This window comes from Mus caroli, chromosome 1, assembly GCF_900094665.2.
Source record: "Mus caroli chromosome 1, CAROLI_EIJ_v1.1, whole genome shotgun sequence".
Classification (NCBI taxonomy): Eukaryota; Metazoa; Chordata; class Mammalia; order Rodentia; family Muridae; genus Mus; species Mus caroli.
In genome coordinates, this window is record NC_034570.1 from 52,555,174 (window position 1) to 52,574,814 (window position 19,641).

The 19,641-nt window shown below is 42.4% G+C and overlaps 1 protein-coding gene across 2 annotated transcripts in view; it reads left to right on the top strand.

Annotated features, from left to right (window-relative positions):
* Casp8 (caspase 8) overlaps positions 1–19,641 on the top strand; it is a 47,670-nt gene that overhangs the window by 12,231 nt on the left and 15,798 nt on the right. For both annotated transcript variants that reach the window (XM_021159156.1, XM_029479220.1), the window contains exons 2-7: positions 8,750–9,082; positions 12,264–12,369; positions 13,914–14,052; positions 14,137–14,190; positions 16,540–16,601; positions 18,565–18,706. In XM_021159156.1, coding sequence (XP_021014815.1) covers positions 8,778–9,082; positions 12,264–12,369; positions 13,914–14,052; positions 14,137–14,190; positions 16,540–16,601; positions 18,565–18,706 — 808 coding nt within the window. In that variant the 5' untranslated portion in view covers positions 8,750–8,777. The remainder of the gene's footprint in view (positions 1–8,749; positions 9,083–12,263; positions 12,370–13,913; positions 14,053–14,136; positions 14,191–16,539; positions 16,602–18,564; positions 18,707–19,641) is intronic.

A 19,641-nucleotide genomic window follows, 5' to 3' on the forward strand; every position in this document is an offset into this window, starting at 1 on the left:
TCCCTTCCCCTCCCTCCTCTTTTTCCTTTTCTCCTTTTCTTTTCTTTTTCTTCTCTTTTATTTCTTTTCTTTCTTGTTGTACTGAGTCCTGCCTCTCTGGGGTACCCAGGAACCTGGGAGGAGACAGGGCAAAGTCCGAATCAGGGAGTCCACAATGATTCCTAGTCTTCTCTCTGGTGTACCATCCCAGGGAGTCAGGAACTGGTCTGTGGTCTTTGCTTCTCCTCAGGGCATCTTTGTGACAAGCAGGAGAGGGGAGATGGAGCCCTGGATGAGCAGAATTCAGTCTGATTAGGAGTGAGGGGCTGGAGAGGAGACAGCCTTCCTCTGGAGTCTTAGGCATGGCTCCTTAGTCAAAGGCCTTCTTCTTGGGTGATCCTTAATGGAGCAGCTTTCTGAGACAATCCTTGCTTGTTTTTTATTGCTTTATTTGGTGGTGGATGTAAATGCGTACACTTTATTCGGGATGACCAAGGGGTTAGTTATATACCTTTTGGGGGCAGGATACCCAGGAAGGGAAGCTCATTGGCTGAAGGCTCAAGGCTATCTAGACACCTCATTAACATGAAGAAGAATTCCAGGTGTTATGTTATGTGATTGACTGTCTGGTCGACTCAGTGGGGTGCAGTGGTTACATGTTGTAGAGCAGGTACAGAGACAGGTAGGGAATGGCTCCATTCCTGCCACCAAATCTCTGAGATTCCTGGTTTGAGCTCACTAAATCCTTATGCCTGTCTGGTAGTGCATTCCTGTCTCCCCTGCCCAGTCATAGGCTGATCATTACTTTATTAACCTATCAGAGATAATTGGAGGATATTCTTTACATAACATTGATACAGGAGATAGTTCAACAATCAAGACAAAGCTAGTGTTCATACTGTAACCAGATCTCTGGGCACAGAAATCAGCCAACATACAGTTGGCCCACCACCATTTGTTGGAGATGTTTTCTTTTTTTTTCAATTGTATTTTTCTGGCTTCTTTATCAAAACCAGGTGTTCATAGGTGTGGGGTTTACTTCTGTGTCTTCAATTTGATTCCACTGATCATATACCTGTCTGTTTTTATGCTAATACAATGTGAATTTATTACTACATCTCTATGACAGAGCTTAAAACCAAGGGTCGTGTGGGACGTGGTGGCACATGCCTTTGGCTGTCCTGGAACTCACTTTGTAGACCAGGCTGGTCTCTAACTCAGAAATCTGCCTGCCTCTGCCTCCCAAGTGCTGGGATTACAGGCATGTGCCACCACTGCCTGGCCTAAAATGACCATTTTTACTTTGTTAATCCTACTGATCTATGAGCATGGGCGATCTTTCCATCTTCTGATAAACTTCTTCATTTTCTTTCTTCAAAGACTTGAATCTTTTGGCATGCAAGTCTTTCAGTTGCTTGGTTAGAGTTACCCCAAGATACTTTATAGTATCTGTGGCTATTGTGAAGGATGCTGTTCCCCTGATTTTTTTTTTCTCAGCTCATTTATTATTTATGTATAGAAGGGCTAGTGATGTTTTTTGTTTGTTCGTCTGTTTGTTTGTTGTATTAATCTTGTATCCAGCCACTTCACCAAAGGTGTTTATCAGCTGTAGGAGTTCCCTGGTAGAATTTTTGAGGTCACATATGTATACTATCATATCATCTGCAAATAGCAATACTTTGACTTCTTCTGTTACAATTTGTGTCTTCTTGATCTCCTTTTGTCTTACTGTTCTAGCTGGAACTTTCAGCACTATGCTGAATAGATACAGAGAGAGCGGACAGCCTTGACTTGCTCCTGATTTTAGTGGAATTGCTTTTGAATTTCTCTCCATTTAATTTGATGTTGGCTATACACTTGCTGTAAATTGTTTACTTTACTATGCTTTCTTTTTTTTTTTTCAATTATATTTTTCTAAGTTCCTTATCATGTTTTGATATGTCCATTGTATCCCAAATCTCTTCCAGACTTTTAAAATGAATAGGTGTTGGATTTTGTCAAAGGCTCTTCTCACATTTAATGAGATGACCATGTAGGGTTTTGTCTTCCAGTTCCTTTATATGATCTATTACATTGATAGATTTTCATATGTTGCATCATCCCTGCATCTCTGGGATGAAGCCTACTTGATCAAGGTAGATGATCTTTTTGATATGTTCTTCGATTTGGTTTGTATTTTATTGAATATTTTGCATCCGTGTTCATGAGGGGGGAATTGATCTGTAATTCTCTTTCTTTGTTGAATCTTTATGTGGTTTCGGTATCAGGGTGACTGTGGCCTCAAAAAACAATTTTGGAAATGTTTCTTCTGTTTCTGTTTTGTGGAATAACTTGAGGAGAATTGGCATTATTTCTTTGAAAGTCTGGTAGAAATCTGTGCTAAAATTTTCGGGATCTGGTTTTTTTTGGTTGGTTTTTTTTTTTGGTTTTTTTGTTTGTTCGTTTTTGAGTTGGGAGACTTTTAATGACTGCTTCCATTTCCTTAGGGGTTATAGGTCTTTTAAAATGGTTTATCTGATATTAATTTAACTTTGGAGAGTGATATCTATCAAATTGTCCATTTGTCTTCGACATTTCAATTTTGTGGAGTACAGGGTTTTGAAGTCTGACTGAATGATTCTTTCGATTTCCTTAGTGTTGTTTTAAATCCCCCTTTTCCTTTCTAATTTTGTTCATTTGAATATTCTCTCTTCTTTTTAGTTAATTTAGATAAAAGTTTATCTTGTTGGCTTTCAAAGAACCAGCTCTTTGTTTCATTGATTGCTTTGTATTATTCTTATTTCTATTTTAGTAATTTGAGCCCTCAATTTGATTATTTCCTGCCATACACCCCTCCTAAGTGTGTATTTCCTGCTTCTTTTTTGTTGTAGAGCTTTCAGGTGTGCTGTTAACTTGCTAGTATGAGATCTTCTTTATGAAGCCACTTAGTGCTATGAACTTTCCTCTTAGCACTGCTTTCATTCTGTCCCATCAGTCTGGGTATGTTTTGCATTAATTTTCATTGAATTCTAGGAAGTCTTTGATTTCTTTCTTTATTTTTGCCTTGACCCAGTAGTCATTCAGTAGAGAGTTGTTCAATTTCTACAAATGTGTAGACTTTCTGTTGTTTCTGTTGTTGTTGAAATCGAGCTTTAATCTGTGTAGTCTGATAAAAGAGCTTATTTCAGTTTTCTTGTATCTGTTGATGATTGCTTTGTGACTGAACATGTGGTCAATTTTGGAGAAAGCTGACAAGGTGCTAAGAAGAAGGTACATTCTTTTGTGTTTGGGTGAAATGATGTATAGATACCTGTTAGGTCCATTTGGTTCATAACTTCTGTTAGCTCCACCATTTCTCTACTTAGTTTTGTCTGAATGCTCTGTCCATTGGTGACAATGGGATATTCTTCCTCTAATCATGTGTGAGGTTCAATGTGTAATTTAAGCTTTTGCATTGCGCCTTGTATGAATGTGGGTGCTCTTGCCTTTGGGCCAGAGATGTTAAGGATTTTTCCTTTGATGAGTATGGCGTCCTTCCTCATCTCTTTTGGTTAATTTTGGTTTGAACTCTATCTTGTTGGATATTTCAAAAGATATAACAGCTTTCTTCCTCTGTCCATTTGCTTGGAAAATGTTTTCTCTATCTTTTACTCTGAGGTAATGTCTCTTTGTTGGTGAGGTGTATTTCTTTTATGCTGCATAAGGAAGGATCCTGTTTTCATAGCCATTCTCTTAGCCTGTGTCTTTTTATTGGGGAATTGAGTCTACTGATATTGAGAAATATTAATGACCAAGGATTATTAATTCCTGTTATTTTTGTTGTTGTTACTGATAGTGGTGTGTGTGTATGTGTTTCCCTTCTCTGGGTTTTGCTAGTGTGAAATTATTTATTTCATGTTTTCATGGTTATTGTTAATCATCTTGGGTTGGAGCTTTCCTTCTAATACCTGTGTAGGGCTAGATTTGTGGATAGATATTATTTAAATTTGACTTTGTAATGGAGTATCTTGTTTTCTCCATCTATAATAATTGAAATTTTGCTGGGTATAGTAGTCTGGGTTGTTATCTGTGATCTAGCAAAAGTCTTCAAGACATCTGTTCAGGCCCTTCTGGCTTTTAGAGTTTCCATTGAGGAATCGGATGTAATTCTGAGAGGTATCTCTTTATATGTTACTTGGCCTTGGCTTCTGTTTCGCTTTTGGTCTTTTGGTCTTTGTGGTCTTTATTTCTGGTGACTGTTATGACCTCCCTCTCTCTTTTTCTGTCTATACAGGGTCTCTCTATATAGCGCTGGCTACCCTGGAACTCACACTGTAGACCAGGCTGGTCTTGAACTCAGATATCCACCTGCTTCTGCCTCCTGACTACTGGGAGTAAAGGTGTGTGCCACCACTGGTTGGTAAAGGACCTGCTTCAAAAAATGAAAACACAGAGGAAAAGCAAGAACAAACAAACAAAAAAACCCAACCCTGTTGCATTAATTTTCAACCCAATATAAAAAACACACAATCTGGTTATTATATTTATAAGCTGTATGCCTAGATTGGGCAGATCTATTGCTATACTAGTTTCTCATGGCCACGTGGTTCTGCTCCATCTTCATTTCCCCCTCTTCCTCTCTCTTCTCCCTCCCTCTTTCTCCTCCTACTGCCCCCACTGTCCAAGACCTCCCATCCCACCTTTTCCTTCCACTGCTCAATCACAGCCTCTAGCCTTTATTTGACCAGTTCAAATGGGGAAAATATTCACATGAGGTCTCATGAGTATGTGATCAGCTGATTGACAGGGAGAAGTCCATCTTGAGGAAGCAGAATTAACATCAGAATTTAAACAACATCAGGGAACCCACAGCATTTCCCTCTTTTTGTTCAATAAAAAAGGGTCTTTTCTCTCAGGTATAAATTGAGCACAACCATAACAATTATGTAAATTGTAAAGCAGGATATACACTTAACATCTAGTCTATCATATTTGTTGGTTAGGTAAAGTACCATCTACCCTAATTTAAAGAGTTAATAATTCTATGTTTAAATTATGTTGATTTTAACTTGTATTCCCATCTGAAATCCATGCTTACAAATCTAGATAATCTTTCTTAATGTTAAACCACTTAAGTTTGAATATTAGACTATAACTAGTCATCAATCCCATCAGATATCTGAGAGGGAATTAAATATTACCTGAATATGTAGGAAGCACAATGACATAGCTTCCAAGACTATACAATTTGTAGAGACTGCTGACTGCCTGGACAGTTCCCTAATTTCTTATAATGTCGGATCTGTCTTTAGCCTTCTGGACCAGAACAATCTGACAGACCTTAAGTAAAGCAGAAGCTTTGAAGGACTAGCTTACTCTATTTTGACAGAGCTTAACAATTGACTATCCCACATCTGTTTGTCCTTTTTTTGGACAGTATTTTTGTCTGCAGATGAATTAGAGCACTTCTTGCCCAATGGCTACCTTGCCACGATCAAAGCCACTCCCCCTGGAGGTAATGATGCTCAATAGCCTCCTTGAAGTGGAATGAGATACTGTCATGAACACATCTGTCTCATAGTCATATGATCTTTGATGATGAAATAATATTAAATGCCATAGTCTGTGAATCTCTGACGCTTTTGAAAACTATCTAAATATACAGCATAACTGAATTGTCAAACATCCATTACTCTTAGCTATTTACTATTAAAATAATCTTGAAAACACTTGTTGTAATTAACTAAATTAGAATCTAATAAAGCCATGAATTTCAGTATCTGACTTGCATCGCTTAATCATCCTAAACAGTTTGTAACAGCAGCTATTAAAAGGACTGGATCTAAGCCTTGTATTCTTAAATGAGCTGCATAGGCACAATGCCTATCTAAGAGGAACAATATTAATTTTAAATTTTGTATTATATACAAAGAGTTATACCAATGAGAACCTTAAACCTGTATCAATATATATAGTGTACCAATGTAAGAATTAAAACTTCAATTTTGTATCAAATATAAAGGTTTCTACCAATGTAAGATTATGGAGATATGATGTTTTGTTTAAGAGTAAATTTAATATTCTATCTCTGTCTATTTGTCTAATTTCTATGACATCACTATATCTTCCCTTTCCATTTTGCCTTCCTCTCTTTACCTAAGAAGGAAGGATAGAGAAGAGGAAAGGAAACGTAGAAATCCCTGAGTCTAGGCTCTCTAGTTTCCTCCCTGTCTGAAGTCACAACACTTGTAAGCTATCCACTATGACAATATAGCTATAACTTATAAAATAGCCAGAACCATCCACTCCAACCTAAAGGACTGGGACAACGATCTTCTTTTGTTTGCTTCTAGCTGAATTGGGGTAAAGAATTCCCTTCTGAAGGCCCAAAGGGGAATAGGAAAATTGGTCTTGTCAAAGGCGGACTAGCTGGCATCATTTGCCTTTCAGTCTCTATGTGCTGAGAAAGTTTATGGCTTAGCTGAAGTCCTGACTATAATAGTCTGAAAGGCTGGATGGGTGAATTAGCTGTTCTATAACTGTCCTGGAGGCAAATCTTTAGAGGAAATAGCTTCGATGTAGTTGAGGTAAAATCGAGCAAGGAGCTGGAATGGAAGGGCCCGGAATCTCAGCGTCCCAGAGTGTGAATCTTGTCAAGGTTGTCTCTCTCCTCTCTCATTCTGCAGTATACAAACCTTACAAGCAACACGTGGGCTCTGTAAAGACATTCATGTGGAACGTGCAGAGTGCACAGATTAATTAAGGAAGATCAATAAAGAAATACAACTGCCTTTCTTTAGAGGTTAATTTGATCACATAATCAAACTACAATATAAATTTCTATTCCTGTCATCTTAAAGGATGGTATCTAATAAAAAGTTATGAGAATTTCATGCCCAACAAGTGTTATTGGCTGTATATAGACACTTATATCTCAGCAGGTCCCAGAGCTGTCTCTGTGTACAGACTCATATATATATATATATATATATATATATATATATATATATATATATATCACCACATATACATCACCTATCTTGTTGATCTTGTCAATCTCCTTTTGTCTGTAGCCAAGGTCTTTAGGGGGGTCTCCCCTTGTCATGTCTGATTTTTATCAACTTGAAAGGAACCCATAGCTTTTCTTTTCCTGTGGAAATATAGGCAAAACCTCTCCCCCAGAGTATTACATATCTTGTTTTTATTCTGATGTTAGAAGATCTTTAAAGTAAACAGGCTGGTCTAGCTCAGCGGGTTTTTCCCACAATCCAATGTCTTTCAGCAGCTATATTTTTTTGTTCATTACCATTTTAAAGATTTAAGGTTAATAAAACACTATGAAATCTATTTCTGAGAGTCTTTGTTACCACCTTTTGTCTGATAAGCATCTCTTTTAGAGTACAATTAGATCTTTCCCCAATTGCTTGTCCTGTAGGATTATGTGATATGCCTGAAACATGTTTTATATAATAATATGTTAAAAACTTTTTTCATCTTATTAGACACATATGTCGGACCATTGTTTTAATTTGTATGAGTATTCCCATCATGGCCACAACATCTAACAAATGTGTAATTACAGAATCGGCCTTTTCTGAAGCTAAAGCAGTTGTCCATTGAAATCCTGAATATGTGTCTATTGTATGATGCACATATCTTAGTTTACCAAACTCTATAAAATGGAACACATCCATTTGTCAAATTTCATTTCTTTGGGTACCTTTAGGGTACTTCCTGGAGGTTAATAGAGTTTGGTTATGTAATGAGCAAGTAGGACATTGTCTCACAATTTTCTTGGCTTGTTGTCAAGTGATAGAGAATTCTTTCTTTAAACCTTTGTTGTTAACGTGGTGATTTTTATGGAATTTCGAAGCCTCTAGTAGGCAGGTCTGTGGTGTATTTTCTTGATCACGATTGATGTGGAAGGCCCTGCTCACTGTGGGCCGTGCCACTGATGGTCTTGGGTGCCACAGGAAGGCTGGTGGAGCGAGTTATGAGGAACAAGGCAGTAAGCACTGCTCCTCCATTCTCTGCATCCATTTCTGTCTCCAGGTTCCTGCCCTGACTTCCGTGGGTGATGGACTCTAAAGCTATAACAGTAAATGAACTTTTTCTTCTCCAGGTTGCTTTTGGTCATGATGTTTTTACCATAACAATAGCAACAAACTGAGACAAGCTCCATGTCCAGGGGTTTCTCTTTCTTGGAAGTTGGTGTGGCTTTGTTTGTTAGTAGCTGAATGTTACTTGATGTTACCTCAATTCACAGCTTCAGGAGAAAGGTAGACTTCTACCCTTCATTTTACACACAAAGACATGCAAAATACTCGGAGGAAGCAGCTTCCCCAGGCAGAGTGGCCAGTGATACAGCCAGGTTTCAATCTAGGAGGAGCCCGTGTTCCCAGCCAGGACTCTCACTATCCATCAACAATCTAGTCTAGCCTCTTTGGGGTTGTTCTACTGAACTCTGGTGTCTGTCCATGTCCAATTTGTCTCCGCATTTTGTATGCACTTTTCCTTTAAGAGCCGCTTTTCTTGCCTCCTCCCCAAAGGTCTCTTGCCCTACTCCCAAGACTGTTAAGGCACCTAGGAGGTGACTATCTGACCAGTGGCTTTCTGTATATTCACCTCTCTAAACAAAAGCTTCCGAGAATCAGGAACTTCCTGTTTTGTTTCCTGTTATTATTCTCCTTTTTTTTTTTTTCCTTCTAAAGTGTCTGGAACATGGTAGATGCAGTTAGTTTTTGACAGGAAACAAGCTGGTAGCTGACACTTAACTTCCTCACTTGATCATTAGCATCTTGTGTTGACCCAGGTTACAGCTCTCCTACCCCTTGATAAGAATGGATTTCCAGAGTTGTCTTTATGATATTGCTGAAGAACTTGGCAGTGAAGACCTGGCTGCCCTCAAGTTCCTGTGCTTGGACTACATCCCACACAAGAAGCAGGAGTCCATCGAGGATGCCCAGGTGCTATTTGTGAGGCTGCGGGAAAAGGGGATGTTGGAGGAAGGCAATCTGGCTTTCCTGAAGGAGCTGCTTTTCCACATCAGTCGGTGGGACCTGCTGGTCAACTTCCTAGACTGCAACCGAGAGGAGATGGTGAGAGAGCTGCGGGATCTAGACAATGCCCAGATTTCTCCCTACAGGTGGGTAGAAAGGCTGTGGTGGGGGGACTGGGAAGTGTGGGCTGAAGGGGGCATGCCCCTGTGACATGTGTGAAGTGACTTGTGAGAGGGCGGGCTAAATGTAGGGGCTAAATACATGATTCCGAAAAAAAAAATGCTAAAGCCATAAAATAATGTATCTTTCATACAGCATGGTACAGAAAGGGACTTAGGAGGAGGAAAAGGGATTTGGCTACAGGAGTTAGAGAGAGACCAGTGTAGGGGAATATGATTCTGTGTGGAGTAGTTACTTTGCTGTTGCTGTGGAAAAATACCGCGACCAAAAGCAATTGATAGAAGAGTTTATGTTGGATTACAGTTCCAGAGTGCTAATGATGACAGAGATAAGATGGTAACTAGCAGGCAGGGCAGCAGGGGCAGGGAGCTGAGAATTCACGTCTGCCACGCGCACGGGAAACAGAAAGCGTGACCCGAAAGCTGGGTGAGGTCAAACCCCTCAAAGTCTGTGCCTGGTGATCGTGATGTGCTTCCTGCTGCAAGGCTCTGCGTTCTAAAAGCTCCGTAACCTCTCCAGACAGCCTGGGACCAAGTGTTCAAATACATACGCCTGGGAAGGACCCTGTTTGTTCAAACCACCACAATGTATAATTTAAATTTTTCATTTTTCAAAGTGAAACATTACCTTCTGGTATGCTGATAGTGAGATTTTTTTAAAAGATTTTTTTTAATTTTTATTTTACGACATAGGTATTTTGTTTGCCTATGTGTCTGTACAGCATTTGCATGTAGGCTTCCTGCAGAGGCCAGAAGAGGGCATTAAATAACCTGGACATGGAGTTATAGGCAGTTGTGAGCTGCCATGTAGGTGTTGGGAATTGGACCTGTGTGCTTGGAAGAGCCATCAGAACTTTGTTTGTTTGTTTCACTATTTATTTATTTTTATTTATTTTACATCCCGATCAAAGCCCCCTCCCTTTTCTCCTACACATCCTGCCCTCCCACCGCCCTTCTCCCTCCCCCACCCCACCATCTGCCCTGGAACAGTAAGTCACAGCAGGAGACTAAGTGCATCCTCTCTCACTGTGGCCAGACAAAGCAACCCAGGTAGAGGAAAGGAATCCAAAGGCAAGCAACAGAGTCCTAGACAGAAACCTCCCTCACCTCTGTGCCTGCTTCAGTTATTGGAGAACCCACATGAAGACCAAGCTGCACATCTTGCTACATATGTGGGGGGGCTAGGTCCAGCCCCATATGCTCTTTGGTTGGTTGTTCAGCCACTGTGAGCCCCCATGGGTGCAGGTTAGTTGACTCTGTAGGTCTTCGAGTGGTCCCCTTGACCCCTCAGGCTCTTTCAATCCTATCCCCCACTCTTCCACAAGACTTCCCAAGCTCTGCCTGATGTTAGGCTGTGGGTCTCTGAATCTGTCAGTTGCTGGATAAAGCATCTCCGAAGACAGTCATGCGAGGCTCCTGTCTGCAAGCAGAGTTTCAAATAAATATTTTAGCTCTTCCTCTTCTTTCTTGTTAAAGAAAATTAAGATGACAGAGGTTTAAAATAGTCTGGGGACACTAAGGAGAACAAACCAGGATTCCAGCAGGCTATGTGGTAGCTGCTTCCACCAGCACAAAAGGACTAGGCTCTGGAGAAACAACAAAGCATTGTTGCCCTTTCCCCCATGTAACCTTAGTAACTTTGTAAGTAGTCCCACATTTATACATGTTCTGATGTAGAAATTGTAATATCTGATGTAACAAATTGTAACAGACAGGATTGTGGGTAATGATGACTTCTAAGAGAGTCTCTGTCTATCAGGGAAAGGAACCACCCAGCCTGCCCTTGGGCTGGGCAAGGGGAGGGAAAATGGAGAAGTCTAGAGGTGCGTTCACTTTCAGGGATGTTTTCTCACCTCTTGAAATAAGCTGGAAATACTTTGCATTATACATGCTGCAGGGTGAATTCTCAGGAACTTAAAAACCAAGACTGCAGGCCTGGATCAATAAGAAGGCAGATTCACACATCGGTGACACGTATCTCGGTGGCTCACACTTAAAGACACAGAAGGGTTCCATATGCGTACACAAACAGGTGGGAAGGGTTGTTACTGTGGGAAGCAGCAAGACCCTAAACATGAACAAACACATCTTGCCCAGCCTGGAAGTGGCCACCTTCTGTAGCCAGGCAGAACTTCCAGTGGAGGGATAGAGACACCAGCCCACCCACAGAATTTTGTCCTGCCTACAAGATGTGTTTGTAGTCTGGGGCCCCTGCACTCAAACATTACACCTCACAAATCTCAGGTTAATGAAAAGTGAAAAAGGCATGGGCCAGGCTGTTAGGGGACTTGGCAATTTATTTATTTATTTATTTATTTATTTATTATTATTATTTTTTTTTTTTTTGGTTTTTCGAGACAGGGTTTCTCTGTGTAGCCCTGGCTGTCCTGGCACTCACTTTGTAGACCAGGCTGGCCTCGAACTCAGAAATCCGCCTGCCTCTGCCTCCCGAGTGCTGGGATTAAAGGCGTGCGCCACCACGCCCGGCGACTTGGCAATTTATAAACAGGCTGTTGCCATATATGAGTTCTTTCAAGGGTGGGGGATGAATGAAGATTTAGTGAGAGAACAGAGCCCCGAGGACACCCTGGCAACTAATGAGATTGCAGGTGGGCAGTGGATGCATGCAAGGAGACACAGGCAATGTATGGTGGGGAGAGCACAGGGCAGTTGGCTGTGTTGAGAGCCTTTGGTGTTGGTAAGAGTGGAAAGAGGTGTGTGTGTGTGCGTGTGTGTGTTCAGAGTCCCTTTTATTCTAGAACCATATATTCAGCTTTCCTCCTGAAGGAAATAGCTGAGAGAACATGGACCAGTGCTTAGAAGGGAGTCAGCTCTGAAGTGCACCATGGAGAATATAATTTCCCCAAATCCTCGCATCTGGATCTTGATTTTTGTATCGACATAGGAGCAGGGAGATTCTTTTAGTTGAAGTTAATTGGTTACAAAGGTGGTGGCACTTCGCATGGGTGGGTTGGTTGGACCTGACTCTATAGACTTCCACCACTACTGCAGCCTCCTCCTGAGGCTCACCAGTCAGGAATAGTTGACTATTTTAAGGAAGCCCTGGGAGTGAGCCCTGTAGTGACTGTGTAGTAGGTGGGAAATGATCTAGAACGTGTTTGTAAAGTGTCTCTGTTTCCTGCCACAGGGTCATGCTCTTTAAGCTCTCAGAAGAAGTGAGCGAGTCGGAATTGAGATCTTTTAAGTTCCTTTTGAACAATGAGATCCCCAAATGTAAGCTGGAAGATGACTTGGTAAGACCTAATCTCCTGAAGATGGGTCACCTCTGGGGTTTCTGAGACCAGAGAGCCCTGCTAAACATAAATAGTATTCAAGGTTGTGGTGGTGTTGTTGTTTTGAAACATGGTATCCTATAGCCCAGGCTAAATCCAAACTTGCTATTTAGCTGTCTTCGTTAGATTTTACTGCTGTGAACAGACACCATGACCAAGGCAACTCTTATAAGGACAGCATTTAATTGGGGCTGGCTTACAGGTTCAGGTCCATTATCGTCAAGGCTGGAACGTGGCAGCGTTCAGGCAGACATGGTACAGGAGGAGCTGAGAGTTCTACATCTTCATCTGAAGGTTGCTAGCACAATATTGGCTCCCTGGCAGCAAGGACAAGGGTATTAAAGCCCGCACTTACAAGGCCACACCTACTCCAACAGGGCCTCCCAACAGTGCCACTCCCTGGGCCAACCAAGTACAAACCATCACTGTAGCCAAGGTTGACCCTAAACTTCTGATCTTCCTGCCTTCATCTCCTGGTAAATGTGGTTCCAGGGTGTGGAACTCAGCACTTTCTGCACTGTAAGCAAGCACTCTGTCCACTGAGCAGCCCCTGTCTTCTCACTAGAAGAAAGTAGTTAGATAGGAACAGTAGGTATGGCTCTAGTGCCTCTGCACAGTGAAGTGTTACTCGGCCACAGGGCCGAGCCAGGAGCCGGAGAGAGCAAATTGTGCAGTTCAACAACACATGGGACCCAGCAGGGCCAAGGAGAAAAGGTGGCCCAGGATCACATTTCCCTTCTTCTGCTGCCCTTGAAACACATTATGTTTGCTTGTTTGTCGCCCCCTCTCACTCCATCCCGGTGTGCATTATGTGTCTTTATGAGTGGGTTGTATGATGTGCCTGTGTCTACATGTTGTGAATATTGTGGGTGTTTATGTATATGTGTGGTGTAGGTGCCTGTGTGTACCTCTGTGTGGCTTCTCTGTTGGTCTCAGTCTATATGTGTATGGTACCTGTGTGTTGGGGGAGGGGTTCTCTCACTCTGTGAATCAGTGTGTCTCTGTGTGCTCTGTGGTAGATGGCCTAAATTTGATGTATGCTTTGTCCAGATATATCTCTGTGTGTTTGCTTCGGGTACCTGTGAACACACGTGTGTGGCATCTCTCTGTGTGTTTGGTGCATATGACTCTGTGTGTATTAACTGAGGTTTACAGGAAGCTAAGGTACCAGGGTAATACTGGGGAAGAATTCAGTCTCTAGGATTGGCCCATCCACATTCCTCAGGCTGGTCCATAGCTGAAGGCATTCTCATACTGGTTGAGAACAAGACCTGGGGACTGGGTGACACCTGACATGGTTTATTCATCTTTCCAGCTTTTAAAATACTTTCAGGCCTTCCTGAGTACTGTCAACTGTGAGAGATCAGTCTGGGCTTGGGGGTGGGAGGGGGATCTATGTGGGAGATAAGACTGGGCCCCGAGTTTGGACGAGGTAGAGACTAAACAAAGCCCCAAATCCCCAAGCCTGTGCTCTCAAGCCTTTTGTGCTTCGCTCTCCTCCCCAGAGCCTGCTTGAAATTTTTGTAGAAATGGAGAAGAGGACCATGCTGGCAGAAAATAACTTGGGAACCCTAAAGTCCATCTGTGGCCAGGTCAACAAGAGCCTGCTGGGGAAGATCGAGGATTATGAAAGACCAAGCACAGGTAGCTAGCTGGTCAACAGCTGCGAGTTGGGAAAGCCCTCAGAGAAACAGCTGTTTCTGATCAAATTTTTCTTTTTCAATTCAGAGAGAAGATTGAGCCTTGAAGGAATGGAAGAGTTGTCACTTTCGGGTTTGGATGGTAATTCATACAGATACATTCCTTAGATTCTGAGGTGCTTGACTTCCGACTTCCTCTTGCCTTCTACCCACCATCTTCTGCCTCATCCTGATTGAGATGAAAGTTCAGTGGCCTCTTGTCACCTCTGCAGCTCTCTGAAAGCCCCATGGAAACATTTGAGTGAGCTCACAGTTACTCTGTAAGAGGCTCTTAACTCTGCTCTGGCCTTTGCTTTTGAAGAGAGTTGTGGGGAGCTAGACACAAATATTTTCCTGGACATCCTTTTGTTTTGTTTTGTTTTGTTTTGTTTTGTTTTGTTTTGTTTTGTTTTGTCGAGACAGGGTCTTTCTACCTCATCTTGGTTGTCTTGGAACTCTCAATGTAGACCAGGCTGGCCTTGAAATCACAGAAATCTATCTGCCTCTGTCTCAAGTGTTAGGATCAACACCTGACTTTTTTCCAGAATGTTGTTAACCAAGTTTCTTCAAGTTTTTCTGCTCTGTGAGAGGCCCCTCAGCCAAGTGTGTCCTGTTAAGCCCAGGCACCCAGGTCCATACACACCTGAGTTCCTCCATTGTGTGCCTGCCCCATCCTGGGATACTCAAGCCAAGTTGCCTAGCTCATCCCAGAAGGGAATTGGTCCAGTCCTCTGTTTCCTTACCTAGGAAACTGGATAGAACAAAAGAATGATTCCTTCAATGTAGGGTGTCTCAGTTAGGGTTCTATTACTGGGAAGAGACACCATGACCTAGGCAACTCTTATAAAGGAAAACATTTAACTGAGGCTGGCTTACAGTTTCAGAGGTTCAGTCCATTATTGCCATGGTAATAAAACGGCATTGCAGGCAGATGTGGCACTGGAGATAGAGCTGAGAGTTCTACATCTTGATCCTAAGGCAGCAAGGAGACTGTGCCACTGGGCATGGCTTGGGCATATGAGAGATCTCAAAGCCCACCTCCACAGTGACATACTTCCTTTAACAAGGCCACATCTCCTAATAGTGCCACTCTCCAGGGGCCACACATTCAAACACACGAGTCTATGAGGGCCATACCTATTCAAACCATCACACAGGGTCTCCCTATGTAGCTAGCTTGCCTGGAATTTGCTATGTAGAACAGGCTGGCCTCCAATTCATAGAGATCCATCTGCCTCTTTCTGCCTTCCAAGAGCTGGGATTAAAGGTGTGTGCTACAACACCTGGCTCTTTCATTTTTTTAAAATTTATTTTGAAAATTTTATTTATTTTCAACTATGTGTATGTGTGAAAACATGAGCGCATGAGTGTAGGTACCCATGAAGTCTGGAAGAGCATCAGACTTGAGACTGAGTTACTTACAGATGGCTGTGAGCCACCATGTTGATGCTGGGAACCTTATCTGCACCCTCTGCAAGAGCAGCCAGAGCTCTTAACTGCTGAGCATCTCTCTAGTCCCCTCCAAATTTTTGATTAACCTAATATTCTGATTATAAAAATTTTCTGTGCTTTTTTGGGGGCAGTTTTTAAATTCAGAGAAAATTAAAACACCATCACTACTCTGTAAATATCAATATTGATAATATCTCTTCTGCTCTCACTATTGGTTTTGCTGTGTAATATATTTTGGATCACTCTTTATTTTAAATTTATGTGTAAATGTGTGTGGCTGAGTAAGTTTATGCATGCTGCATTTGTGTCAGAAGACAGCATCAGATCCCCGGGAACTGGAGTTACAGATGGTTGTTAGCCACCATGTGGGTGTTGGGAATCTCTGGTCCTCTGCAAAAATGTTAAGGTCTCAACAGCTGAGCCATCTCTTTAGCTATGAGGATAATCCTCCTTTAAAGACTGAGCCTGAGTAAGAGAGCCAGTTCTTTCTTCCATCCACGCACACCTAAGCCTAGCTCTTTCCAACTACCTTCAGGATGTTTGACTCAGTGACTTATCTTGGGCTCATGCTTTTAATCAGTAACCGCCTAGCAAATGAGGCAATGTGCTCTTGGTTTTCAAGAGGTGTGCTAAGTGCCCTTCCTACAAGATTGAAATATCTGAAATATGTTCAAGGCAGTTTCAATGTTTATTTTTTAAAAATACCTAAGAGGCCAGTGAAATGCCTTAGTAGGTAAAACTGTCTGCCATACAGGGCAAGTGATCTGAGTTTGATCTCTGGAACACATGTAGGAGGGAGGAAGGGAGCCAAACTTCAGAGTCGTCTGTGATCTCCACACACACATGCCATAGCATGAGAGCTCCCTACAGCAACACACACACACACGCACGTGCAGGAACACACACATTCACATACATACATGTGCATGCGCTTGCATCCTGAAAACGTTTTAAGGTCCTTAGGTTGTCCTAAGTGTGACTTTTTTTGGGTTGCTTGCAGAGATGAGCCTCAAAATGCCGGAACTGTGTGACTCGCCAAGAGAACAAGACAGTGAGTCACGGGTAGGTGTGTCTCCTACCTCTCTCTTTGCATTGATGTTCCTGTTTCCTTTGGTTGGTTCCTTTTCAGCTGCCAGATAAGCCAATAAGGGGTAGAGCCTTTTGGAAACTCTGGAGAGAAAAAAGCCAAAAAAACCAAACCAAAACAAAACAAGACAAAAACAAACAAACAAACAAACAAACAAACCTACAAAAGAACCAGTTAAAGATAGCCTCTCCAGTTTTCTTTGTGTTACATTATCACTGTTTTGTTTGTAGTTTGAGACAGTGTCTCCTATAGCTCAGATTGGCTTTGAACTCAATATGTAGCTGAGGATAACCCTGAACTCCTGATTCCCCTGTCTTTACTTCCCAAGTGTTAGGATTATAGGCATAGGCCTATAATAATTACGGTCACACTGGGCCATAATTGTATTATAAGGTCAAGGGCAGAGGTAAGGGGGTATTGAAGGGGAGAGACTGTGTGTGGCTTCCCCCCTCTAGAGCAGTGGTGTTAGCTAAAAATAGCACATGGCGGATGGAGTGGAAGCTTCAGGAGTTTCTCTGGCAGGTCTTCTCTTTTAGCCAGACACCACACAGAGTTTTCTCCTTTGTGTTAGGCAGCAAATAGGATCTCAGCATGTCTTAGGTTTTGTCTCCATGAAGCACGTAGAGAGATTTCCTTCCTGGACATAGCTTCCATTTATAATCTTCAGTAGCTCACCAAATATGGCTCAGCCATGAGCCTCCGTGTGGCAGGAGGCTCAGGAAATCCTCCGCACTATGAATAGGGTCTGTACTAGGGAGGGCTCCTGAGCAGATCCTCAGGCCTTTGTTGGTCAGGAAGTCAAAGATCATGGACTCCATGGGCTGCTCTGAAGCATAGTGGTTTTCTACAGGGTCGCCCTCTCCAAACAGAGGACGCCATGTCACTAACTTAGTAGCTGTTAGCATTGCAGCATCTGAATACATTAATACAAGTTGGAAACTTAGGATAATAACAAATGCTGAGCTTAATAAAGTACTACATGTCATAGAAAACATTGAAAGGCGAAGGACTTATACAGTATGAAGGGACACTTAAATGTCTTACAAAATATATGAAGCTACTAGGAGATTAGGTGAGATGCCCAGAGTCCCATGGTTTCAAGCCATAGAAGCTGGCATTTGTCTTCCTAGCCTGGGGTCCTTTTCTTCAGGAGACAGAAGAGGCTTCCACCCAAATGCTGAAAATATCAGCCTGAAGCAGCCTGAAGAAAATAACCACAACGTTATTTTATGTATACTACATATTTTATGTATACCACACTATTGCTGTCTTCAGACACACCAGAAAAGGGCATCGGATTCCATTACAGATGGTTGTGAGCCACCATGTGGTTGCTGGGAATTGAACTTGGGACCTCTGGAAAAGCAATCAGTGCTCTTAACTGCTGAGCCATCTCTCCAGCCCCCGTCGTCTGGTTTTTACTGTCAGGATTTGGTAAACACAACTTGACGAGCTCCTTGCTCTCCACCACCATGGGGTTCCTTTGCATTGGGTTGAGGCATCAGCAGTAACCACCCAGAGACTGCACTGTATCCTGTGTGAAGGGCAGGCCCTCAACTGTTAGCCAAGAGACACAGATGAGCTGAGAAGGCCACCAAAAGATTCCCAAGGTGATAGAGAGACATCCTAAGACATGACCCTTGAGTGAACTGAGAGTCATAAAACTCTAGTCCCCACGATGGCACAGATGGCATCTGCCCTGAAGCTCGTCTGTATGGTCAGGGACACTGATAGGCTGTGATGACAGCCATGATGTACATAGAGGGTATTCAGCAGGTCCAGGCCTACTGACTGTGCAGCACCTGAGGAGCCAAGCAATGGAAGGAGCCTCTACTTGCCTGAGGGGCTGAGCAGTGATCCAGCCTCTTCCTGAGCACTTGGATATAGCCAGTGTCTGAGCTGCAGCATCAACCCCTGCATTGGGCTTGTGTTTTCCAGACTTCAGACAAAGTTTACCAAATGAAGAACAAACCTCGGGGATACTGTCTGATCATCAACAATTATGATTTCAGCAAGGCCCGGGAAGACATACCCCACCTCCGAAAAATGAAGGACAGAAAAGGAACAAACTGTGATAAAGGTATGGTGGGATCCAAAGGAGAAGCATGAGAAAATTTTATTCTTATGGACCTTTCTTTAACCAAAAAGGAGAGAGCAGTAATTGTACTTAAAGGGATATATATATATATATATATATATATATATATATATAAGCATTTATTGTGTTTAAATTTTTTAAAATAATTTTTATTAGATATTTTCTTCATTTACATTTCAAATGCTATCCGGAAAATCCCCAATACCCTTCCCCCCCGCCCTGCTCCCCAGCCCACCCATTCCCACTTCCTGCCCCTGGCATTACCCTATACTGGGGCATATAATCTTTGCAAGACCAGGGGCCTCTCCTCCCAATGATGGCCGACTAGGCCATCTTCTGATACATATGCAGCTAGAGACACGAGCTCAGGGGGTACTGGTTAGTTCATATTGTTGGTCCTCCTATAGGGTTGCAGACCCCTTCAGCTCCTTGGGTGCTTTCTCTAGCTCTTCCATTGGGGTCCCTGTGTTCTATCCAATAGCTGACTGTGAGCATCCACTTCTGTGTTTGCCAGGCACCGGCATAGCCTCATAAGAGACAGCTATATCAGGGTCATTTCCACAAAATCTTGCTGGCATATACAATTGTGTCTGCGTTTGGTGGCTGATTATGGGATGGATCCTCGGGTGGGGCAGTCTCTGGATGGTGTTTCCTTCCATCTCAGCTCCAAACTTTGTCTCTGTAACTCCTTCCATGGATATTTTGTTCCCCATTCTAAGGATGGACAAAGTATCCACACTTTGGTCTTCCTTCTTCTTGAGTTTCATGTGTTTTCCAAGTTTTTTCTTGGGTATTCTAAGTTTTTGGGCTAATATGCACTTATCAGTGAGTGCATATCAAGTGACTTCTTTTGTGATTGGGTTACCTCACTTAGAATGATATCCTCCAGATCCATCCATTTGCCTAAGAATTTCATA